The following is a 26,529-nucleotide window of genomic DNA, read 5'->3' on the forward strand; positions in this document are numbered from 1 at the left end:
AAAAAAAAAAAATCCATCGGCCCATAAAAACAAAAAATCACCAGCGGCCCACCGGGCATTTGCCCGGTGGGCCGCTGGCCAGTCCAGCTATGGGTGAGAGGGAAACATGAAGATGAAACCAGGAGATGTCCTTACTGGATCATCAGAGCTGTGATGGAGAAACAGGTTTACCTTTTAGGTGACATGAATGAGTTGAAGGGAAGTTATGAACTGTTTCTGAGAGACAAATAACACCAGGATCCTTTTTTACGTAGCTGACAGCTGGTAACTGTGCAGGGGTGGGTCTAGCAAAGTGTTGCCAGGGGGGGCCAGGTAGGGCATTAACAGGGAAAGGGGGGCACGAAGAAATACTTTTCTTTCTTATTCTCATTTAAAATATCTAGCTTTAAAAAATAATTATCTGAGTCTTACAACAAACGATTGATAGATTGAAGCATATATACCATCAGAACAGTGTACATCACTGTCACAACAATGTTTGTTTTCATTCAAAAGCTTTATGATTATTCCTATAATGGTGGGCCGGTCTCTAGTCAAAATGCCCGGGCCGATTTTTTGTCCCAGTCCAGCCCTGTATGCAGCTCATCTGCAGCCTGGTGTTACCTACATCTTCCTATTCAGAAGGCAGAATTTCTGAGTTCTGAGTACAATCGAAAGCACCACGACTGCAGTTTTTGTGTTGGATGTAAAAAGCGCACATGACGCTGTGACGTAGGCTAGAATCATGGCAGTGGTCAACAACGGTCTAGGCGTGGGATTTCTCTTGTGTAAATATGCACAGTGCACTTGTGGCAAGTAAGCAAGCTAGAAGACTGCAATCTTGCTGGGTATCCAGTTATGGAAGCAACACATTAACAAGATAATTCTGAGTAAAACCAAAGTTACTTTCCCTAGTAACTAGTTACTTTGAAAGTAACGAGTAACTTGAAGTAACTGAGTTACTTTTAAGTAGCTAGTAATGTAACTAAGTTACTAATTTAAAGTAACTTACCCAACACTGTGTATAACCCAAGTGCTCTTGAGCTTCAGAGCATAAACTGATGGTCAGACATCCTCCTTCAGAGCAGAATTCAAGGTTCCATCAGTTACAGCAAGTCGTCCTGAAGCAGCAAAGCAGCCCCATCACACTACCACCACCATGTTTGACTGTTGCTGTGATGTTCTTTTTATGAAATGCTGTTAGTTTGATGTCAGATGTAACGGGACTTAAACCTTCCAGAAAGTTCAGTTTTTGTCTCGTCAGTCCACAGAATATTTTCTTGGGGATCATCAAGATGTTTTTAGTAAATGTGAGACTGAGACAAGCTTTTGCGATCTTTTTGGTCAGCAGTGGTTTTCTCCTTGAACTCTTGCATGGAGGCCATTTTTGCCCAGTCTCTGTCTCACTGTTGAAACATGAACTCTGACCTTAGCTGAGACTAGTGAGGCCTGCAGTTCTTTAGCTGTTGTTCTGAGTTCTTTTGTGACCTCCTGGATGAGTCGTCGATGCATCCTTGGAGTAATTTTGGTGGGCTGGTCACTCCTGGGAAGCTTCAGCACTGTCCCAAGTTTTCTTTATGTGTGTATGCCTCTCACTGTGGTTCACTGGAGTCAGAAATGGCTTTGTGACCTTTCCTAAACTGACAGATGTCACTGGCTTTGTTTCTCAGCCGTTTCTTTGCATCATGGCCTGATGTGTTGTTGTTTGCGATCTTTTAGCCTGTTTCACTTTGTCAGACTGGTTCCATTTAACAGATTTATTGATTCAGCAGGTCTGGCAGTAATCTGAGTATGGCTCATGAAACTGAACTGAAAGCTTTCCAAAATGTGGTTAGTCACATTATTAATCAAGGGGGTGTTACTTTGTCCCCCCCCAATCTTCGGTGTATTGGGAAATTAACAAGTGCAAATATAGGTTTATTAAAACTAAGTCTGTTTGTATTTGTATTTGTTTGCATTTGTATTCATTTGGAAAGAAGTCAAACACAGTTGCAGATTTTCTGATATTCTTCATCTTTATTGTAGAACAGAAATTATGCATCCTTCATATCGATTACATCAGTACTGGAAGTGGAAGTGAGGCAGTGCTTTTCTATAATAAAAAATAAAAACATTTCTAAGCAATGTGTACAGTACCTAAAAACAGTCATTCCACTAAGGTGGTTTTTCGTCTTTATTTTTCAGGACGGAGCTACTGTTTGTTAGTGTGACATTCAGTCACTCAGTCTACCTCCACGATAATCTAATCTAAAACCTCTACAGCAGGAACCAGGCCACATGATGGTGAAATTATACAGTCTCTCATCACAGTATCTTCACTGTACTCAGTTTGATCGCATAGCAGTCCTCTGATCTCCTCCAGTCAGGTCTCCACTTTGCCAAAGGTGCCGTCGGGCGGTCGGTAGTGTCTGGGGAAGGCCTTGAGCTGCAGCGAGTTAAACGCGTACTTTCGGCATCCGACGTTCTTCACAGTGTTTTCTCGCCTACAGCCCTCGCTGAGGAGACAGGAGGAGGAGGAGGAGACAGAGGGGAGAGAGGGCGTTCACAGGCAGAATGAGAGCAAAAGGAAAAAAAAAAAAAGCAGAAATGATGACTTGTGCACATGATGAGAAGAAAAGATGAAAATGATCATTCAACCATGAGTGCAAAGGACTAAGAGTTCTGTTAGAGGACACACGTCTCTTCATATGAAGTCAAAGGGAAACTCTTGTTGATGGATTGAAATTCTGGGATAAACTCAATTTTGTGAACTTGTAAAACTAACACTATTTTCAAAAGGAAATGGATTTAAATATTAAACAAAGTTAAAATATTATAAAAATCTATTCTATTATTTCTCCTGGTTACCATGAAAATTAAAGGTAACTTTAGTTGTTGTGATGCTGTGACTCCTCAGCCTTATTTTTTTTTTTTTAAACCAGAGCTGTCCACATAAGGTGTGAATGTGACTGAGAAGTGCTCACTGTGTGGTCGATTTCACTTCAAATGGAACCAAAATTAAAAAAAATAAATTTAAATCACATTATATTCAGTAAGACTCAAAACTAGAGACCAGTGAACACATTTCTGATAGTTTTGTGATTATGAAGCAGGAGATTGAATGAGAAGCAGGGTCAATTTTGTCACAGATGTCTGTAGAATGACTGATTTTTATAGGCACAGGAGTAGAAAGAATGCAGGATGGAGACAATGGATGAAAACATGTTTTACAGGTTTTATATCTAATCTTTATATCAATCTAATCTACCATGCAGACAGGCAGTCAGATCACTAAATGTAATGTTAGTACAAATGACAGAAAATAAGACTGAAACTTTAATTTAAAAACGTTCAACAAAAAAAACAAAACAAAAAAAAAAAAAAGCATCTGTCTCAACCCGAGAACACTAACGTCAGGTAATTTTCACCAACGTGATATTAGCTACGTGATTTTCATTGCGGTGCATTAGAGCCTGGAGGGTCCCGCCATGATTCCTTTATTTTGTTTTGAGACGTTGCATAGAGGTTACGTAGAGAAAGGAGAGTACTGTTGATGTTAAGTATGTTTTAACAGTATATCAAGTAAAATAGGCCCAATGTTAGTGACAAAAAAAAGCACATTAGGGTTCAAGGGTTAAAAAAAAAAATGTATTTTTTATTATATAAATAAATAAATAAATAAAAAAAGCCTATGGATTATTTCACAATAGCAATTCCTGCTTATGACCAGCAGAGGTCAGTAAGTTTACACTCTTTCAAATTTACTCTAGAAAGGCTCAGGTGAAGCAGTCATATTTTAAAGCAGGCACGGTGGAACTCCAGGCCTCAAGGGCCGGTGTCCTGCAGGTTTTAGATATCACCCTAGGTCAACCCATCTGAATCAAATGATTAGTTTGTTACCAGCCCTCTGGAGAACTTCAAGACATGTTGAGGAGGTCATTTAGCCATTTGAATCAGCTGTTTTGGATGAAGGACACATCTAAAACCTGCAGGACACCGGCCCTTCAGGCCTGGAGTTCCCCCACGCCTTAAAGATCTCTGGTTTGAGACCAGGAGGAGAGACACTCATCCTCAGGGGGGGTCACAAGCCAGTCACCACTAAGGCAGCAGCCCAAAACATGTTTCTTAACCTGATAAACAGCATGACTGCTGCTGAATTAAAAAAAAACAAAATCCATTCATAGACACAACAAATGCACATTATGACACATGGACTGACAAACACATGAATAAATAGATAAACGACCTCCAAATTGTCTGCTACCAGCTGGATAATCACATTTGTCTCTTTATTCAGAGCACAGCTGAAGCATGTTCAAGGATAGCCAGGTAGAACCTGACACGTTAAAGCAGGTTAGAATAAGATGAGAGTGCAAAACTTTAAAGACTATAAAATATCACACGGTTTACATTCTGCAGGTGGATGCAGGAAGCATTTATTTGAGCAGGAAAAGGGGAGGTTTTCTGGGGTTCGCGATACTCAGCGAGATAAAAAGCCTTTGGACGTGAACAAGAACAGAAAATCTGGTACCATGATTTCCTGCTGTTTGCTAACTTAAACAACAAGAGAGCCACAAAACCAGTGCAAGTCCGTCAAAACGAGGTTTGAAAACACCTGCAAACAGAGAAGCAATCAAATCCACAGCTAACAGTCACAACACAACAAAATACATATAAATATGCATATTACAGGGAACTCAACAACAGTCATGTTCAGCTGTGACCAAGAGTAATGACAGCGTGACAGTTATGGCACAAGCATTATAATAATCAATATATACACACTCTACTTTGGAATAACCGCAGACTATATATATATGTATACATATAGCAGACAACAATATGATAAATAAAGCATTTTGGCAATACAGGCATTTAAATATAGTTTATCTACAGCAGTACAAATATATTTTCTGATATATCTGATTTCCTAAAAATAAATAAATAAATAAAGCAAAGGAAAAGGCAAACTGATGTTTTCTCTTCAGGTGGATAATATAACATTAGATTAATTTTGTAGGAAGCACTTTAGGGTAGTTACACCTGCAGGTATAGTGGGACTCAATGTTCAAAGTATCTGAAACCACTATCCCTCACTGGCATTTAGTCTTGATCAAACTTCCACAACTTTTTACCATTTCCCAATAATACTTACATTCCTACTGCTCAGCGATGATAAGTTTTGATATTATTTTATTTTTGAATAAATGCTAAGCTCACAGAGGTAGTTCAACAGATGATAAGAAAGCAATAACCTTAAAACTAATGCTAAAAACCTCAAAAGCGGCGTATAATCACTTAAATTGAGACAATTTGTAGTTGCATTGTTGCTGGATTTGAGCTAAAAAAAAAAAGAAAAAAAAAGTTGACCCCACACTCACATTAGCATGCTAAGCTTCCGCCAGCAGATAGTTAGCTTTAGTTAGCTATATTGTTGATAAAAAACAAAACAAAACATATTTTATATTAATTAAAGATTTTTAAAAAAAAGAGCTTTAAGGGTGCTGGTGGATTTTCAAAATACCTTTTGTAGCTTTTCACAAAGCCTTTTACCCAGCTTTATTTTTAGTCTTACTTTAAAACATTAAGCTAGCTTACAGCTAATAGACAAAATGGGTAAAAAGGAATAAAATGCTAGCCTGGCTGAGTTCAAAAGAAACAAAATCCACCAACCAGCAGCTTTAAAGACTAAAGGCCCTTTCCTTTATGAGCAAAAAAGTTAGGACACAACATAAAATGTAAATAAAAACATATGATGACTTACAAATCTCATAAACTCCCATTTTCTTTACATAGGAAAAATATGTTTAAACTGAGAAAATGTACCATTATAGACGGGCAGAGTTTCTCAGAAGTAAATGGACTCTCCCAAAAGTCTAAAAGTTAGTTTCCTCAGTTTACAGATATTTATAGACTGCTAAAGCAGAGGGGATGCTGCACAGCAGTAAACACTGCCCTGTGTCATGTTGCTACCATCAAATTCAATTTAAGCTAATATTTTTATTTCTCAGTTTAAACTTTGTATGTTTTCTCTGTTGTACTGTGAATAAAATATCAATGTGAGATTTACAAATCATTGTATTCTGTCTATATTCACATTTTACACAGTATCCTAACTGTAATTACATTAACAATGTAAGATTGTTAAATATTTAAAGAATAAAAACAACTTTTAGTTTTATAAGATTAGCTAAATTAAGCTAACTAGCCGCTTTATTAAAAATGGTACCAATCGTCTCACTAACCTTCCAGGAAGTAAATCCCCAAATTTAATATTATTCTTTTAATATAAAGCACAAGACTGATATTTTACTGAAATTACTACACGTATACTGCATTTCCTGTGACACAAAACATTTCTCAATACAGGAAGGATCATTTTACTGTAGTATGTGACTGCTTAGAGGTCATCAGCATGGGTAAGCTCCCCAAAGGAAGCTATTTTAGTCTGATCCATTTCCATACTGGGTCGATCTTAATGAGGCAGAGCCTCTGAACTCTAGGGAGGCGACCGATGCTGATGGTTAGCTTTACAAGCAAAGATATTGATTTTTACATTACAGATTTCCAATATGTAAAACAATCTAAGTGCTTCTGGTTTCTAACACAGTTTCCACATACATTGTTAAAGAGGACCTACTATGCTTGTTTCCAGCTCTATGATTTTATTGGCGCACTGTATTAGAGTAGCTATGGATGGCTCACAGTTCAGATATACTTAATATTTCACAGAGGTCCCTCAGTTTATCTTCTGTCCCTAACTTTCTCTTTAAGGCTACAGTCACACAGGCCTAGAGACTGGTCAGCAACCCCTGACAGGTTTCAAAGGAAAATCATCTATTTCTTGACATATTTGATGAGGTTGCTGGCTATCATTGCATGAAGTCAGCTGCAACAAAATCCTCTCTGCGATTGCTTTGGTCTGTCCTCGTTCCGCGCTCAGTTATCCAGGTAAGAAAAGTCCAGACAGCTGACTCTGTTCATCTGGATGTAGCTTCCCAGTCTTCAACTAGCCACTGCAAGTTCAATGCCAACAGTTGTCATAATTTTGGTTGTGCTACAGTCTGTAACCTTATCCCTAGTGCAACTGTAGTTTTAAAACTGAAACCAACAACTTTTACTTTGAAGGCAAATTTTCTGAGTTTCTGGTTTGAATGAAACATGAAAAGTTACAATCTGCTCAGAACCAAAGCAATGACAAGGAGGTTTTCGGTAGGGCACCATATACTTTACAACCTAGCAACAACAAGCAACCCCCAGCAATCAATCACCAACTGGTTAGAGAATACACCCTTTCCCCTTCCAATTAGGGGGTAACTAGCCATCAGTATGACTGCATGAACAGGGTTAACAATCAATTTCCACTTGCGACTGCCGACAAGCACTCGCAGTTAGTTAGGGAACCCTAATTTTTCCCTAGTGAACTGTGGTTACCAGGCATTGGCAACTGTTCTCTAAGCCTGCGTGATTGAGACCTAAGAGCACCCTCACCTGAAAGTCTACTTTCTTTGAATAGGCCAGTATCGGGAAGCCTGCTGAGGGGTAGCACTGAATGCTTTGCGAGCTGTACTGTTAGTGCCTACTAGACTATTTTCACCGAAGTTTTTCTCCTGTGTGAAAGTTTTTTAATAAGAATTCCATTTAATATGAATTTCCTGTCACAAAAGCCCTTTTTCCATTAGTACCTATTCGGTTCGTCTCAGCTCAAAACAGCACGACTTGCCTCAAATCGTTTTCCCCCCATTACAATCGAGTACCACCTACTTTACTTTATTTATATAGCACTCTTCACAGGATAAGAACCACAAAGGTGGACGTCGAGGCAACGATATACCTCCTGCTTGGTCTGTGGCTTTTTTCCAGACTCTGGGACCACAGCGTTGCTTTTTGAACCCATTTTCCTTGTTGCCGGGTTTTAAAAGTGGCAGTTTTGATTTTCCTGAGGGAGACGCTCTAATGACTCATGGAGTGACGTCACTGACGAGCCAATAGGTGGCATGCAGTCTGTTGATGTCACATTTTTAGATCGCCCTGGATCGCTTGGAACCCTGAGCGAGTAGGTGCTAAAAAACCCCCCCAAAAAAAACCCAGTACCTGGTACCAGGTACTATCACCTAATGGAAAACCCAGTAAATAGTAGCGAGACGACACGAGTAGGCACTAATGGAAAAGGGGCTATATATATTTAAAACTATCCATCCATCCATCCATCCATCCATCCGCTTCCGCTTATCCTTTTCAGGGTCGCGGGGGGCGCTGGAGCCTATCCCAGCTGTCATAGGGCGAAAGGCGGGGTACACCCTGGACAGGTCGCCAGTCTGTCGCAGGGCCAACACACAGGGACAGACAACCATTCACACTCACATTCACTTGCACATTCACACCTAGTGGCAATTTGGATTATCCAATTAACCTATCCCCACAAGCTGCATGTCTTTGGACGGTGGGAGGAAGCCGGAGTACCCGGAGGGAACCCACGCAAACACGGGGAGAACATGCAAACTCCACACAGAAAGACCCCGGCCTGATGTTGGAATTGAACTCAGGACCTTCTTGCTGTGCGGCAACAGTGCTAACCACCGTGCCACCGTGCTGCCGTGCACTAAATAAGAAAAAAAAAGCAAAGTAGGTCCCGTTTACTTCATTCTCAATATAACCAAAATATCATGGAAGCCATGGAGTTAGTAACTGGGAAATAAGGCTCTTCATAATAATACAATGATATAATTAACAGTGGGCATATCAAACATCAAAACAACATTCTTATAGGAAGCTCTATTAAAAGTGCATAAAGTTAGATAAAATCAAGAAGATGATTAACTGATGATCCAGTGGCTTAATTAGTTGGCATGTATTTTTATTATTTTAGCCATTTATTAAACATGAATGCCAAATATTTGCGTTTTTAATGGTAAATTTGCTATTTTTAAAATATGTTAGTAAGCAAATTATCTTTGGGTTCTGGACTGTTGGCAAGGTAAGACTAGAAACAACAGTTAATCAGCTAACAGAAATCATCACACTGGGATCTTTACTTGACACAAGAATGCCTGAAACAAGAGGGACACACACTGCATTGTGTATTGGTCCCTTGTTTCTAGGATGCATAAGCCAAAATGAATGCAGACATCCCATCTTTAATAGCCTAAACTCTTTGCATCTTAACACCTCACATTACTCATCAAACACTCTACTGTCTCTATAAAGCTCATGTAAACATATCGGCTGGTACAGATAAATGCTCTAAAGGGTTCACAAGCTGCAGCAATGCAAACACATTTCCCCTGAATATCCTACAATCATACATTCCAGTTACAAGCTGCATCCTGAAGTACGCAGAGATCAGTTCTGTCAGTCGGTGAGACAGAGCTGATCTCGACTGCATTGTCCTGAAAGCTGCAGAGCAGATGTGGGTCGAATCGCTGACTTACTGCATCTATTTTGGCACACTGGGACCAATTAAAGTGTTTGAAGAGTGCCATCGCTGGCCAGTCTCAGCCTCTGGGCAGGTGAACACCAGGATGTGACGATGTCTTATAAATGAACTGAACCCATAAATAACACTCAGCCAGACTGGAAAAACCTGAGTCCATGAAGAGATAAAAGAATGACAAAACAGCCACTCATGCCTAAACTTTAAACTTGAGAGGGTCACTTTAATGATAATGAGCAAATCCAGGCTACAGGACTTTTTTTGTTTTGGCAGTAAAGACAGTAAAAGATAATTAAAAGTATTCTGGTTAATTATGGGTCATATTATTGCTGTGTAGTCTGACTTGAATTTTAACTGATCAAAGGGGTACAATTCAAAAGGTTGCTTTTAGTTAAATATGTGATTCTTTTAATAAATATTACTAGCATTAGGAGATAATACTGTGATGGCGATGACGGCGACATCCTGCCAGACGTACGAGCCAGGATTAATGAGGCCTGGATGAAGTGGCGTCAAGTCACTGGTGTCCTGTGCGACCGATGAATGCCCGACCACCTCAAGTCAAAGATCTACAAGAGTGTAGTGCGCCCTGTGGCCCTTTATGGATCAGAGTGTTGGCCAGCCACCGCAAAGCACGAACAGGCCCTTAACACAATGGAAATGCGGATGCTGCGATGGTGCCTGGGCCTGACACAATAGGACCACGTCACGAACATCGACATCCGGAAGCGGCTGGGTATTGCACCAATCACAGAGAAGATGCAAGGAGTGCAATTGCGATGGTATGGGCATGTGGTCAGAAGTGATTAAAACTCTGTGGCAAGAACAGCACTGCGACGGCGACCAAGGGGCAGACCAAAAAGGCGATGGATGGACCAAATTAAAGGCAACGTGAAGAATATCAGCGCCAACCTGAACGACGCCCTTGGCCGTGCCAAATGGAGGCGGCTTTGCAGAAAAGCAGACCCCGCAGAGTGGGAATAACGCTAGGAGGAAGAAAAAGAAGAGGAGCTAATACTGTGACTACCTGATAAATCAAAGTTTTTGCTCCATTTTTGGTCTCCACCAGCTCATGGGGGAAACAGCTGACACTAAAGAGCAGCAGGAGAAAAGTAAAACAGTAAAGCTGTGCAATGCAAATACAAAACACTGGACTCAAAGACAGTAAATTGTGCCACTAAAGTATAGGCCTGAACATACCTACATACCTACCTATGAAAGGCAGAAGAGGAAGTAGTTCCTTCCAATGTAGACAATCCGAATGATATAGTTTATTTCCACTGTGTTCCTGTTAATGATAAACTACAAATTTACCCTAAATTACTAAAATATCGATATTTTAATACGAGAATCGATTCTAGAACATAAATGACTGGTATCGGAGGAATCGATATTTCAGTATCGCCATCACTACTAAATGAGCATTTCGACATTGAATTTACTAAGCAGGGCAGCTTTAATTTTAATAAGGAATTAATTAAAGAGAAACTCAAAGTTTTTTTTAGTTTACATTAGTTGTAGTTATTTTTATTTTGCTAACTTTTACAGCAGACATTTATCATATTTAGACTTAAATTAAGACCAAATTAACTGCAAAGACATTTCCAGTGTATTGTTATTTATTTTAAGGCAGCTATGTGGTTGCATCATTTCAAGTAGTTTTCTTTTTCAAAAGTCTAGTTGTTCATTTTATTCCAGTTAACTAAATGTTTTTTTCCACATCTATTTTTTAACACTGGTTTGAACGTAAAAAATAACAGCTTTCACATTGATGTTACTTATTTTGGCACACTCTACACTCAATATAAGACTGTTAGATTGTTCCGTCTACTAGCGACAATATTTCAGCTTTTATGATTTTATTTTTATTTTTGTGGGTGTGCTAGGAGTTCGAAATACTGCTTGTACTTGTGCCAATACGCATTTAGTCGACACAGTTCAGAGCAGTATTCCTGCTCAGTGAACTCCTCTTTTAAAACGGGTCACACATGTCACAGGGCTTTTTGTTTAAGGCTAAATGAATGTGAACAAGCATAGTTTTCATATCAGCAGCACAAGTGTTTAATGTCCATCAAGTAAACGGTCAGTTAATGGGTTCAGTTCATTTTTTCTGATTAAACAGGGCTATCAGGTGATTCCTAACACTACCTCACATAAACATTTCAATAGGCTGGATCTAAACAAAGACAGAGACAGACCCGGATCTGCTGGAAAGTGCAAAAGCTCAGGCAGAAGCAGGAAAATGCTTCCACCGTCTATAAAGAAGCAGGAAGACCAAAAGAAACAAAAACTAGCAAATGCTGCCTTAAAAATATATATCTAAGCAAGCGCGTACTTGCTTCATTTTGGCACGAGATAAAAGCTTTAGGTTCCTCCACATTAGCGTGTGGGGCAAGTGCAAAAGCACATGGAAGACAATGATAAACCAAATGTTCCAGAAAATGTTTTGATGATATAAGCTGTTTGCGCTGAGCTTAAATCATGAATAAAATAATCATCTGATTGCTACTGTGGGTCTTTCCTGAAAGCAAAGTTTAGATATCATCTGCTTATCCTTATACACATTATATACTCTTTACAATAAACTGTTACCTTCCACCAGTGAAGGGTAAGGCAGAGTACTAACTGACCATCACAAAGGAGCAAAATATGTCCATCAGAGGGCGCTATACACTAAGAAAGAAGTAATACACTCTCGTTAGGCAGTACTGGAAGTGGATAATCCTGTGAGTTACTAAAGGTAATATCTTAATGTCTTTTAATGGCTTTGTGTTATATGTTCGCATGGAGCCAGCCAAATCTTTTTTGAAAGTCCTCTTTTTGGCAAATACCGTCCATGCGGACAAAACTGAGCTTTTTCAGATACACTGAATCTGAAAATTGCAGCGTTAGTTTCTGTAAAGTCTTAGAAAAATGCATGTTTGGTTAAACCTCAGTAAAGAAAACAGAATTGGAGATTTAGGACATCGTAATGGTTAAAATTTAGTATTTCACATAAAAGCCCAAAAAAAGGATTAATCACGTGGCAGCGTTTTGGACTGTAGTGACAAGTGAATCGTGAGTTTAAAACAGCAGTGTCTGCTATCTTAATCCTGGACAAAAAAAAAAAAAAAAAAAAAAAGAGAGAAGAGAAGGAAATAATCTGGGTAATTTCAGCGTGTACACGTGGACGAATATCATCCTAAAAAAAACACATGAATGGATTCATGTAGAATTCATATTCAGCAGGCTTAGTGTGAACATGGCATGTGGCCTCACGCTCAAATGTAGGCAACACAATTAATATATCAGGAGTGTCAAACAAGTGGGATAGAACTAGGCCAGTAAGACCTCAGGCACACAGAACTAGAAACCAGTTGGTGAATCCCTGGCAACCACAGGTTGCTAGGGAAAAATGTGCATTACTGAATAGGTTGCCAAGTGGTTGCAAAGACGTACACGGTGCTGCGCTACAAACGTCACTGTTGTAGCTGCTACTGGATAGCCAGGAGTCACTCATATTTTGCAAGTGAGACAACTTGTCTGCAACTGCTTACTAAGCAGCAGTGAAACTGAAAGGTGTAAAACTTGTAATAGAGACAAAAAAAATGTCATCTGAACATTTCAAAAGGCCCACCAAAGTGGGTGCTGCACATTTTTCCATAACTATTGGTGGTTGACAGGCAGGGGTCGCTAGACCTGCAAGACTGAGGACGTCTTCTCGTTGTACTCTGTCCTTAACCTCCGGACACCCGAGCTCTCGTTAGGGATGCATTTTTAATTTTTCTTAGCGATTTACGATTAGCTGGACCTAATCTTAACTCCACTATTTCTTTGACAGCCCACCAGAATAAAGTAATCATTGTGTTTTTTTGAAAAGATAAACACTTTATTAAGAAGAATGAAGAGTAAATATGTTACCATATATCCCTGTATGATGATGCAGGGTCTCAGGAGTTCAAGATATCACAGAGAGTTTATCAGATTTATAAATCAGATCAATTCATTACATTAAGAACAATTTGGAGGTTTAGGGGAGTGGGAAGAGGTTAGCCTTCTGGTCCTGTTAGGATCATACAGGATTGGGTTAGTGGCCCACGAATAAGATGAGTTTGACACCCCTGAGCTATGACAGGTTTTTAATAGAAAAAAGAAAAAGATGTTTAAAGAATAGAAAAGAAAGAAAAAGCCCAAAGCGTGGCTGCTGATAAGTGGGACGTAAGTCGCGTACAGCCCTTAGTGAGGGTGGGACAGTGTGTGTGAGCTGATTACACCCCTCTCACAGGTCAGTGGCACAGTTTCAGAAACACCCCGGGGAGTCAGCGTGGAGAGTCCCCGCCCACCCTCGCAGTACGTTTGACATTTGGTCACTTCCAGCGTAGAGCTGCTCGCTCAGCTGCAGCGCAGTTTGGCCAGGAAGTAGGCCATGCTGAGGAAGATCCACACCACCAGGAGGTTGGGGCTGAGGGCCAGCAGGGGCAGGGAGTACATGAGGCTGGGGTCCAGCCGGAAGTCACGCACTGGCAGCAAGCCGCTCAGGTTCTTCTGGATCACCCCCTCCCTCGTGCCAATGCTGCCGAGCCACGGGGACGGGAAGAGGAAGAAGAGGAGAAGGAGGAGGAGGTGGTTGTGTGAAGCAGCAAACAAGGCAGGGGGAAGGAGGGAGGAAAAGAGGGGGAAATAAAGATAAGAAGAGGGACGGAGGAGGAAGGAGAAGAAATAAGGAGGAAATTGCAAGAAGGGAGGAGGAAAGGTGAAGGAGGAGGCCAAAATAAACAGATGGAGTGTGAGTGCACACAAGTGCGACGGCAAATTAACACGTGACCAAAAAAAAAAAAAAAATCAGAGTGACAGTGAAGAAGCCACATCCACAATGACCGGAGGCATTTTAGACCAAAATAAAAGCAATAATATCAAGGCGACGACAAATGGGCGGACGGAGTAGAAATCAACAACACAACAACCCCGCAAAAATGAGCCAATCACAGGAGCAAAACAGCAATCATGTAACGGGAAACAAGAGGAGGAGGAAACAGGAGGAGGAGAGAGAAAAGAGAGAAATTAAGAAAGGGAAAGAAGGTAAGAAAACACACCAATGGCTCTCCATGTTTATATACTCTAAGACATGGGTGGAGGAAGGAGGGACAGATGGAGGGAAAAGACTGGAAAAAACACCCTTTTATTGAAGGAGTAAAGCTTAAAGGAAGAACTTCAGACTATAAATGATAAAGATGGCGTCCTATTAGAGGTAACATGCAATAAGGGTGTCTTATCCATTTACTTCATCCACTTTAAACCACTTAGTGCAGATAGCTGGGGATAAAAGAGGGAGTGAAGGGGGCCGATATCTCCAAGCATTGTTTAGCATGCTTCTGAGCTCCAACATAATAAAACAAATTCTAAAAATGATCGGATTTCATGCACGTCGGCTGGTGAGGAGGAGGAGAGGAAAAAGGGGAGAGGAAGAAAGGTGAAGAGACATCATATCATGCGAGTATCTGCAGGACTTTATTGTAGACAGGCGTGTTTCCATCTTTAACAGAAATATTCACAACAGGAAGTCACACAACCGTCGACAGAGAAAGTAACAAACACTTTCAGAGGCTTTTAAAGGAGAAACACTGACTGTCCTCCAGCAGGAAATCACATAAATATCAATAATGCTCCGTTCAGGAATACAAATTCCCAGCATCCCTCGTGTTTCCTGGGTTTTTTTGTAAATGAAAACATTTCTTTTAAAGGGGGCTGAGTGAGAGTGGTTAGAATTTTTAAGAAAAAAAACTTTAAGGTTAAAGATAAATGCGCCAAATAAATGGCAAAGAAATGTGGCTATTTCACAAGAAAATCACATGAACTAGTAAATTTACCAGAAAAAGTGGCAAATTAAAGAGTTAAATGTACATTTACAAGAAAAAGGGTCGCAAACAACATGCTTATTTCACAAGAAATTTAAATTACATTAACGGATACATTTAAGTGATAAATGTTGTAAATTTACCAAGATAAGTGGGAAATTTGAGAGAAAAGTGACAGATTTCCAAGAAAAGTTACAAACATATACAAGATAAATGTGGAAAATGAATAAAATGGCAAATTTCAGAGGAAAAAGTAGCAAATTTACCACAAAAAATGAATAATGTATGAGAAAACCTCTGTATCTGCGCCTCTGTTTTTCAACTCTAAAAGTTTGAGTTTTCACTCCTCTCACTCAGACCCTTTTTTGATTTATCTACTTCCTTTAATTTATTTAGTTTTTTTTTTACCTTCAGTGACCCTAATTTGCTGTCATGAACAGAGAATGATTGTTTCCATAGTAACACTATCCATAGTAATACTTGAAATGTGCAATTCACTTGTATTTTTATTTTTTATTCCTATTTATTCTATTTATCCCCTTTGTATACTTTATTTATATTTGTCTCTGTATTTATATATGTGTGTGTGTGTGTGTGTGTGTGTGTGTGTGTGTGTGTGTGTGTGTGTGTGTGTGTGTGTGTGTGTGTATATATATATATATAACAATTCTGTAACTGTAACTTCGGTCGTTGCTGTGCTTTTTTTGGAAGTCGAATTTCCCAGAGGAACCCACCCGAGGGATTAATAAAGTTCTATCTTATCTTATCTTATCTTATCTTAACAATGTGGGGTGAATTCATCCAAAAAAAAAAATCTTAAGCAAATGAAGGAAAAGAAAAGCCTAGGTTTTTGACTTTATAAAGTATTGAATCAGCGTTAGTTTACAGTAGCATTTGCCACAAAGTCAAGCCCAATGTTTCTACAGGCTAATCTTCTTTTTAAGGCTCTTGTAGCCTACTTTTGCTTCTGCAAGGCGCTTTGCAACCCACCTCCACCCCATCTCTACCTTTATCTGGTGTTCCTGACTTCAACCCTGATCATTTTTATTTATTTATTTATTTTTTAAAAACACACAGAGGCAAACGAAGTCCAGTTCTTTTACACAGGCAGAAATTGTTTTTGGAAGCGATAAAATGAGGATGGGTGAAGGAACTCTATGGCAGGTGTTTTGGTTACACAAATAAAGGAAAGACAGTTGAGACAAGTAGACGGATATTCAAACTGATGTTTAGACAGACAAGACAAGAACACAGACCAACAAACACTCGACATAACCATTAAAAGGACTGAGTAGCAGTTGGGTAGCTCTCTTCTCCATGTAAGCGTCCTTCTTAGGTTTAAAAAGCATCAAAAGTTACTGATAAACTTTGAGAGGAATCTGCCGGTGAAGTGAGGTAACCAACTGAGTCTTAACTCATTTGAGCATCACCTTCGAGACAGCCTCTAGCTCGCCTCGTTATGCAGAGGAAGCAGGTGATGAGTTTTCAAACCACACATGGGCAAAACTGATTTTAGAGATTCAATAAAATAAAACACTGAATCTGAGAAGCTGTGGATGTATTTCCCTAGAGCTGCGTAACATCAGCCATGTCTCCACATTTTAAAGTGGACATTTGTCCTTCTGAATTTTGAGAAAGTCAGAAATGTGCTTGTCTGTGGTTCCTGTTTGTAATATACATGTAGAGGGGGGTACTAACAAGCATCACTCAGGCACTTTGGCACAAAAGAAAACTTTGACATGCACTGATGTGTGGACGCAGAAGGAAATTATATATCTCTTTTCTCTTACATATGTGTGCCAACAAGGACTGAAAAATTAAACTGACCAAGTACCTCAAACGTCTGCCTGAGGCTGACTTCAACAGCGAGTCAGTCACCATAGACTGCCATGCTAAAATGTCCATCATTACAGCAAAAATAAACATGTTGACAGCCTGGTTTCAGTCTCTTTAACCAACAACTGCATGCGGCTGAAACTGGCTGCTTTGACGTGCAGACTTCACCTCCACTAGTCTGAAATGGAGCCGCTGACAGTGTTTGTGCTGATGTTCTGACAGGACTCAACCAAATATTATGGAAGCTTGTTATCGCCCCTGAAAAAGCAATTTTCGTGAAATTTAAAAATATTTTTTTCCTCACAAGCCTGAGCTCCACGCAGCCATTTCTTACTGCATGACAGATTCAAGACAGAGGTCACGGAGGCAGCAGTCTGAGCAGAGACATCTGGACTTTCTTCACCAGGACGCTCTAGGCTGCAGGTCGATGATCGATTTTGCAATCGTATCACCAGACCTGTGACCATATGTTCTGGACACTCGGGTAAAGAGAGGGGCTGAGCTGTCAACTGATCACCACTTGGTGGTGAGTTGGATCAGGTGGCGGGGGGAGGATGCTGGACAGACCCGGTGCACCTAAACGTGTAGTGAGGGTGTGCTGGGAATGCCTAGCAGAGGCCCCAGCCCGCGAGATCTTCAACGCACACCTCCGGCAGAGCTTCAACAGCATTCCGAGGGAGACTGGGGACATTGAGTCCGAATGGACCATGTTCAGCATCTCCATTGCCGAAGCTGCTGCATTGAGCTGTGGCCGCAAGGTGGTTGGTGCCTGTCGTGGTGGTAATTCCCGAACCAAATGGTGGACAACAGAGGTGAAGGGAGCCTTGTTGAGACTAGTAGTTAAACATATGCCATTTTATGACCAGTAGTCAATGTAGTAAATTAGGTTAACAGCTGTAGGCCATATATTATCCTTTAGTTCTGATGGTGTGCTATGTATGTAGTTTAGTCTTTATTATACTCTTGAATAAAAGAAACATAATCATTTTGTAGTTCATTAGATAAAGTGTGCATTACTCTGTATCCTTGATCAGCTGTGAATGTCTTACACTGTTTTCTTGAAATGTTTTATTGCTGAATCATGTGAAGAAGGCTGTAAGCAGGGGACTAGGTGTCTGGGCAGAAGAGATAAAACCACATTCCTTACCCCCCTTCCTACTTCACACAGAAAGACAGGGAGGCAAGGTCAGGAGCCAGGCTCGCTAAGAATTAGAAAAACATGTGAAGATGCAGCTTTTATGACAAGGAGGGGGGCTGTTACTAGCTATAAAAATCTGTGAAAGTTGCTACCATTTTGAGACATGCTGTTGACCCTCTGCAGGCATCTCTCCCGTCCGGACGTTGTAATGCTCTGATTGTTGAATTGTATGGAAATAAATGATTGTTGATTGAGCATTTATACACCGAGTATTGTCCTTCCTTCAGCCCAAAGATTCAAAGAATTGGGAGATTTCAACAGCCTCCAGGCTGAAGGAGGAGTCCTATCGGGCTTGGTTAGCCTGTGGGACTCCGGAGGCAGTTGACAGGTACCGACAGGTCAAGCGGAATGAGGCTCGGGCAGTGGCTGAAGTGAAAACTCGGGTGTGGGAGGAGTTTGGAGAGGCCATGGAAAAAGACTTTCGGACTGCCTTGAAGAGATTCTGGCAAACTGTCAGGCGTCTTAGGAGGGGAAAGCAGTGCTCTACCTGCACTGTGTATAGTGCTGGCGGAGCGCTGCTGAATTCAACTGAGAAAATTGTCGGATGGTGGAAGAAATACTTCGAGGACCTCCCTTAATCCCACTGACACGTCTTCCGAGGAGGAAGCAGAGTCTGGGGATGACCCGCCAATTTCCGGGAACTGAGGCAGTTAAACAACTCCTTGGTGGCAGAGCCCCTGGTGTTGATGAGGTCCACCCCGAGCTCCAGAAGGCTCTGGACGTTGTAGGGCTGTACTGGTTGACACGCCTCTACAATGTTGCGTGGAGATCAGGGGCAGTACCCCTGGACTGGCAGACCGGGGTGGTGGTCCCCATCTTTAAGAAGGGGAACCGGAGGGTGTGTTTCAACTACAGGGGGATCACACTCCTCAGCCTCCCTGGGAAAGTCTATGCCAGGGTGCTGGAAAGGAGAGTTCGTCCGCTAGTCGAACCTCGGATACAGGAGGAACAATGCGGTTTTCGGGGATGAGTTCCTGCTAGGGGTGGGTTTTTATAATCGATTCATCGATTAAAATCGATTCTGGCTTGGATAACGTAAAATCGATTCATTAAAATCCTGAATTGATTTTTTAATATAAATTTATTTTGTCCAAAATGCCAGAATCTCTGGTGACATCTCACAAAATTTCAAGAACCACCAAACAGTAAATGAGAGCAGGTACAGGGATTCTGCACATAGACTTAAACACACAGCGCGACTCGCGGATCAGAATCAGTTAGATGTCGCCTTTCTCACAGTCGGGGCTGAAAGCCGACAGCTCGCTGATCCGGGTCCGCGCTTTGTGTTCACGCCCTTTATGCGCTGATTCTAAAGCTGTTAGTTTTATCTCTCTCCAAACAATATTGACCGAACCAGCAGCAAAAGAAGATCCAAACGCTTCACATAAACATCGTCATGAATTCACTCTTTTACTGTTTTGTTTCCATTGCGATGCGCAGCTCTCTCTTTCTCCCTCTCCCCTCCCCCCCCCCCCCCCCCCCCCTCTCTCTCTCTCGAACAGTTTCCCTTTCTTCATTATTCGCTTGCTTGTTACGCACAAGTCTACTGTTGCTTACAGCGCTGTCGGCCGCTGTTTTTTTCCCCCTTTTACATTCTTCCGAAAAGAAAACCTCATTTCTGCTGTTCAATACTGAACAAATTGAAACTTTTTAAAATTATTCAAAATGCAAAATGCTTAGCCATGTCTCTAATAAAACCACTGTAACGTCAGAGGTAATGTTCATTAATTAATGGTTTTCTTTCGTTTTTGATGTACTGCAGAATATTTTTATAAAATCCCAGGCCAGGAAAATCACCTTCATGTTTTTCTGTGTTTTATCTTCAGCTACTTTGACACAAGGCATCTGCTGTGATGCTCACACCTTGGATAAAGTCTTGCGAGTGTCAGCTTCCTTTTTATAGATACAAAAATATGTAAATGTACTGATCTGAATTATATTTCTGACTGTCAAAATTTCCCAGATTTAAATCAAATCGAATCGAATTGTGGATCGAATCGATTCGATTCGGGACCTTGTGAATCGGAATTGAATCGATTCTAGAAATCAGTGACGGTACCCAGCCCTAGTTCCTGCCACAAGTGGAGGAGTTCAGGTATCTCGGGGTCTTGTTCGCGAGTGATGGGAGAAGGGAGCCGGAGATCGACAGACGGATTGGTGCAGCAGCCGCAGTGATGCGGTTGCTGCACCGGTCCGTCATGGTGAAGAGGGAGCTGAGTGTAAAAGCGAAGCTCTCAATTTACCGGTCGATCTACGTCCCTACCCTCACCTATGGCCACGAGCTGTGGGTAGTGACCGAAAGAACGAGATCACGGATACAAGCGGCGGAAATGAGCTTCCTCCGAAGGGTGGCTGGACAGGGTGAGAAGCTCAGCCATCCGGGAGGGGCTCGGAGTAGAGCCGCTGCTGCTCCACATCGAAAGGAGCCAGCTGAGGTGGTTCGGGCATCTGACAAGGATGCCTCCTGTGTGAGGTGTTCCGGACATGTCCCACTGGGAGGAGGCCCCCGAACTGTACTTTCACATGACAGAGGTCATGGAGGCAGCAGTCTGAGCAGAGACGTCTGGACTTTCCTCACCCTGACCACGTCATCCACCTCATCCAGGAGGGGAAACTGAGTCGCTCCCAAGCCATCTGAGAGACATAATCCCTCCAGCAAATCCTGTAAGTGCCTCGGGGCCTCCTCCTGATAGGACATGCCTGGAATACCTCTCAAATGACCAAGTTCTCGACAAGAAATTTTGACTTGTATTACAAAATACTATCAAAAATATATTTAAAAAAAAAAGTTTTTCAGTGTGAAAATAAGCCTCCATAAAATATATTATCTTCTAGTTTAAAAAAGAAAAAGTAAGACACTGCTCCCTTATTTCCCACAGCAGACGGATCCACATATTTGAAGTGGGACAGAAGTAACCACTAACACACCATTTAAACACCTACTGTATTCCCATTGGTTAAAACTACATGGAGAACAGTTAAAGTCAGATTACCAAGTAGCACACTGATGAACTCCTGATCTTTTCATCCCTGCACAGAAGTTATTTATTTAGTAAAAGTTGTCTTTTTTTTTGCCCAGGTGCGATTTGCAGCTGTGCATTTTTCCATTCGGCCACTGTGAGGGCATCCTACCTGCGCATGCAGTCGAGGGCCTGCGTGAAGACCTGCGGCGCCATGCCGTGCTCATGCTGCAGGATCAGGCACTGCTCCAGCGTGATGGACATGGCGGTGCGGTCTTTGGCGCTCTTGCAGCTGGTGAAGCGAACGCCGTTCAGCCGCCGGCAGATCTGAGATGGTGAGGCAAGCAGGGAGGAGAGGTGAGTCACCGCTGATGATTTCGTTTTTGACATCTTCAGAGAAAAGCAGCTGTAAAATTTATAATGCAGTAAAATCCTACTGGAGAATTAAAAGTTGCTAACAAAGCAGTCGGACATTCTGAGTAAAAGAGCGCAAATGTCACCTCCGCAGCCTGCCACAGGATGTCTACGTTCTTGTTTTTCCTGGCGTTGACATTCTGCCGGAGAAACCTGAGCAGTTCAGGAAGGCACGTCTGAGAGCGAGACCTCGGGAGGCCTGAAAGTAGATAAGAACAGAAAAAAGAAGGGTTAAAGCAGGAGTTGCGACACTAATGGTTTGTGGTGCAAGTTAGAAAGAAGGAAAAACGTGAAAACTGTGTACTCACAGTCCTCCGGCAGGACTTCTTTGAACTGCTCGTAGTACGAGTTCAGTCTGGAGAGACTCTCAGAGTTTATGTTCTCCTGCAGGGATGTGTCTCCAAACCTGAAAAACACACAAAACAATATTTTTTCCAATCTCAAACACCTGTGGTGGTAAATCCCAGACGTGCTCACTCACTTCTCGGCCAACGTCTGCTGCTCGTTGATTCCCACGTTGAAGTGCACCGGCTGCACCCGCAGCAGCATGCCGCTCTGGATCTCTCGGGGCAGGGCTTCGAACATGGGCCCCGGCAGCGGGATGCGGACATTGAAGCCATCCCGGTTACCTGTGATGATCGGCAGCATCTCGGGGGTGGAGGTGCCGGTTGCTTGGGTGACCTTAAAGGAGCAAAGGTACATGTATACGCAGCTTTAATACCTAGATGGAAATTGTGAACCAAGTGCCCCTGAAAAGCAAAATAAATACTCAATTAAAATTAACAGAGCCCGTCCAGCGAGGCTGCAAGTTTTTGAGCATGTCCTCAACTCTGCAGAGACCAAACCTCAGCTTCAGTATTAAACTGACTCAACTTTGATCACAAGCTCAATCAGAGAGGGATTTGTACTTTTGTATTAAAGATACGTCGTAACACCGAATTCTTCAGACTCCATAACCATACATTCACCTCCTCGTTTCCTCATCCTTCTTGACTGACCAGTGACCATGAGTACCATTCACAGAGAGCTGAGTTAGACTCTGAGCGCCCTGGAAAGATTGTATCGTTTTTTGTCCCACAGGAAGGGACAAAAAAATCCAAAGCTTTCAAAATAAAAAACTGTTTTTGTGCAGTTTTAATGGACAGAGTCCATGTTTGCACTTTATAGCTTCACTCTGCTTGTTTACGTTTAACACAAAACTTTTCATGTCTTTTTTAATGCAAAGCCAGGAAAACTACAATAAAAAGGTCAGTAAACACATCCTCATTCAGTTGAGTTCTGCAGTACATTTACTCCAAATCGTGTCTTCAGAGTGGGTCTAATCTATGTGACCGTTTCCACGTTTCATGCCAGCTCCACCCAGACCTCTGGCCTCCTAATATTATCCTCGTAGAGTGGCTCTACAGCCTGGAAAGACAGTTAGCATGCTGCTTCACCTTAAAGGTGACGTTGCGTAGATCCATTATGCCGATGCTCATGTCCTCCAGCATGGCGAGCTCCTCTCCTGCAGACACACACACACTGGAAATCAGAGGCTCAAGCAGCTGTGTGCGATTAGAAAAAGCTTTGAGTGTGTTTGTACCGTAGGTGCTGAGCAGGGACTCAAACTGAGCAAGTAGGCCGATGGTGTAGAGCTGTCGCAGGAATCCGTTGTCACGGAGACAGTTCCTCAGCTTGATAATGAAGCCGCAGATGAGAGCGGTGAGCTGTAACACACACACACACACACACACACATGAACTCGAACAGCAGGTCAGACAAGAAAGAGTCAGTTTGTTGTTTTCCAAGCTCAGTTTTATAAACTTTTAAAGCAGCGGTCTGACACCATCATCAGCCAAAGCTACTGCTGCAAGCTGCTTTGCAACCCCGGTCCACGCCAGCCTCCCACCAGTCAACCTGTGGCTTACAATTAAAAAGTGGGAAGTTTTCCTCCTTTCCTCCTTGCAACTGTTGCTCTAGTGTGACTGAGCTATAGTGTTCCTTTCGTGTTTAATATGAAACTGAGCTGCATTTGATGTCCCATCTGAAATCTGACGTCTGTGAGGTCGACAAATATGAGTACAGTGTTTTTCAACCATAAACCTGACCAAAAAAGCAATGAGGAAGCAAAACGACTCTATAGCTGTCTGTGTAGCACACTGATCATCACTACACACAAAGACATCCTGCAGTCTGAGCTCGGCATTAATCGCCTGTGTCTGTTGTCACTGATGCCTGCTGCTGCTGTGAATCTGTGCAGTTTAAATAAAGTCAAATTCAAAGTACTTTCACTGCAGATTCCTTGAAATGTTAAACGACACATGATTTAAGCTGTAATTACCACAAAAATCTTACATTTAATTTACAATTCAGATCACACTTTCATTTTTAACACACCCGACACTGACTGCAGTGTCGGTTTTTAAACCTGCATCATATTCTCGAATGCAAATCAACATATGGTTTCACATCAAGACACCACCGATTGGCTGCTTATCACATTATGTAAGTGGACTCATGCGGTTGGTTTCTGTGCATCCTTGTGCAGCTCAGCGTGTTGCGGCGCACGCTTTTGAGGACTGCACTGACAAGTTTTATGTAACTGATTTTCAGTTCACACTGCCAGAAGCTAACTTCACACGGATCTGACTGAAGACGATCAGAAATGTTATACACCCAACAAACCCTGAATGGCTGAGGATCACTATTGAGTTTACAGTTGTGTGCTCTTAAATATGCTCTTTAATGCATGGTTGAAACAGAGTCTGAAATTCTGCCTGCAGAGTCCCAAACTCAGGAAGATATTTTTATTTGATGAGTAAATATAACCCCCAGTATGTTAGACTGACCAGTGATTCTACGTTGGCCTTAGGTGCCTGTGATGGCGCCAATGATAGCTGGGATACGCTCCAGCCCCTCTGAGAACTGGACGAGCCATTAATGGCCCAGCACACTATAGTAAAAACAAAACGACAGCCATCTCTACAGCTAGGAAAGGAAAATAATAAATCCGACTGCCTACTGGGAGGCAACCTGTCTCCAAATAGTTGCAGTCCAACTCAGACCGACTGCAAGCACTCTGAGGCAGAATGATAAAGATCTGCAAATAACTGTTGTCTAATTTATAAACACAGACAGATTGTCAACATATTGCAATCAGTCTGCACAGATGAGCGCAGCAATTCTGGGACACGTGTTTTTACAATAGAGGACTGAACTTAAGTGGTTGCAAACTGGTTGTATCGTGGTTATGTGAAAATTGCCGAGTGCCAATGGAGGAATTTCTGAATTTCTCTGTCAAATCTACAAATGTAAGTAGTTGATGTGAATGTCTGTGTATGTAGACGGCAAGAGAGTTCAAATTTTCTCAGCTTTATCACAGTTAATCGCCGTATTATCAGACCTGGTCCCCATCTTTGAAGCAACAATTTCAGAGGAAACAAGATCACAATGTGCATGGTGGGGGTTGTGATCATGCAGTGGCCTCCAACCACTGTTTTCCCAGAGTGTGACTGTAGCATAGGGAAAAACGATGGATGTGCCAGTGATGGAAGGCCACTCTCAACACATGTGGGTCATTTCTGAGAACTATAATCAAAGCATTAACAATGTCAGAAAACAGGATCTCACCGTCTTTAAACATTGCTTTGGAGCAATGAAACTCAAACCACTTGAATGGCGCAAAAAGAAATTTTAGAATATTTAGCTTTATGCTTTGAAAATGCTTGACTGATTACTTGTAAGTATTTCAGCTCTGATTATAGCTGACTATTATGAAATGCTATTCTTACTTCTTTACTTAATGCTTGGATTAGAGTTTAACTTGAAGTGTCTGAGTCCTATAGCTGCTCATTTAAGAGCTGCAGGGATCCACCGCTGGGTAAATATAACTGATGTGAGTTAGACAAGAGGGTTTGCCAAAAACTACAATCGCAAAGAGCCTCTAAAAATACTGAAGAAGGGATCCACTTTGAGGACTACATCTGGCATCATATCCTCTTTATAACTGCAGTCTCAGGTGAGTGGGAGTGTGAAATCCTTACTTGCTGTGCTCCCTTTGCCTTTACTCTTTACTCAGACATTTAATAGTCATATGAATACCATAAAGCCACAAAGTCATAGAGCTCTGAACTCCTTGCTTTTACGATATTTACACTTTTCTTGGCCTTTTCCTTCACTTTGAGTCACTCCAGGATAAACACATCAGCTCAGACATACATTACCAGAAATATGTGTAGGTGAGTGTGTCTGAGTCACTTGGATGATGTTTGCGTGCTGACCGTTTGGCAGAAGACAATGTCGCGGCGGTACTGCAGTGACACGTCCATGGCTATCGTCGGGGCGGTGTCCTGCATGAGCAGGAAGACCATAGACTTCTTGGCTTTGTCGCTCATCATGGCAACGCAGTCCGTGAGCGTGGTAAGGAGAGGGTACAGTGCCTCGCTCCACTCGCCTGCAACAAGTGCAAATAAACCATGAGAGACCAAGCACAAATATGCCTTCAAACCAATAATTTCCACACCAAGTAGCAAAGATTGTGTTTTTCAGAGTCCACTTCTTGTTAAATTTGACAGAAACAGAAAAAAAAGACAAGAGGGACAATGGGGAAAGGAGAAGCACACACACACTGAAATCTTTTAGGGTGAAGCCACAGGACTAGCCACAAATCCTGCTGGAAAGAACCTAAAAACACTTGCAGAGATCTGACAGAGCTGTTTGAGTCAAAAGCCTGCTGTCAGGCTTGTTCTTAAAAAATAGGAAACGAGCTGAGTGTTACAGACCCCAGTCTTTATGTAAAGAAAAAGGTGCAAATTTAGAGCAGTCACAGCAGATTCTAAAACAGTGACACTGATTTGTGGGGGTTTTTTGGACTGAGGGCAGATTTAGGTATTAAAAATGAGTCAATCACTGTAGCTA

The 26,529-nt window shown here is 41.8% G+C and overlaps 1 protein-coding gene across 16 annotated transcripts in view; it reads right to left on the minus strand.

Annotated features, from left to right (window-relative positions):
- Nucleotides 1-1,975: 1,975 nt before the first annotated feature.
- Nucleotides 1,976-26,529, minus strand: part of inpp4ab (inositol polyphosphate-4-phosphatase type I Ab) — a 78,243-nt gene continuing 53,689 nt past the window's right edge. For 9 of the 16 annotated variants that reach the window (XM_026159892.1, XM_026159890.1, XM_026159885.1 and 6 more), the window contains 8 exons: nucleotides 25,893-26,065; nucleotides 23,216-23,339; nucleotides 23,070-23,137; nucleotides 22,115-22,314; nucleotides 21,942-22,039; nucleotides 21,720-21,832; nucleotides 21,392-21,546; nucleotides 12,531-13,943 (listed from right to left, as the gene is read on the minus strand). In XM_026159892.1, coding sequence (XP_026015677.1) covers nucleotides 13,763-13,943; nucleotides 21,392-21,546; nucleotides 21,720-21,832; nucleotides 21,942-22,039; nucleotides 22,115-22,314; nucleotides 23,070-23,137; nucleotides 23,216-23,339; nucleotides 25,893-26,065 — 1,112 coding nt within the window. In that variant the 3' untranslated portion in view covers nucleotides 12,531-13,762. Of the gene's footprint in view, nucleotides 2,475-12,530; nucleotides 13,944-21,391; nucleotides 21,547-21,719; nucleotides 21,833-21,941; nucleotides 22,040-22,114; nucleotides 22,315-23,069; nucleotides 23,138-23,215; nucleotides 23,340-25,892; nucleotides 26,066-26,529 lie in introns of those variants that run through there. The other 7 variants (XM_026159895.1, XM_026159894.1, XM_026159897.1 and 4 more) reach the window with 1 other exon arrangement.

Source organism: Astatotilapia calliptera, chromosome 23, assembly GCF_900246225.1.
Source record: "Astatotilapia calliptera chromosome 23, fAstCal1.2, whole genome shotgun sequence".
Classification (NCBI taxonomy): Eukaryota; Metazoa; Chordata; class Actinopteri; order Cichliformes; family Cichlidae; genus Astatotilapia; species Astatotilapia calliptera.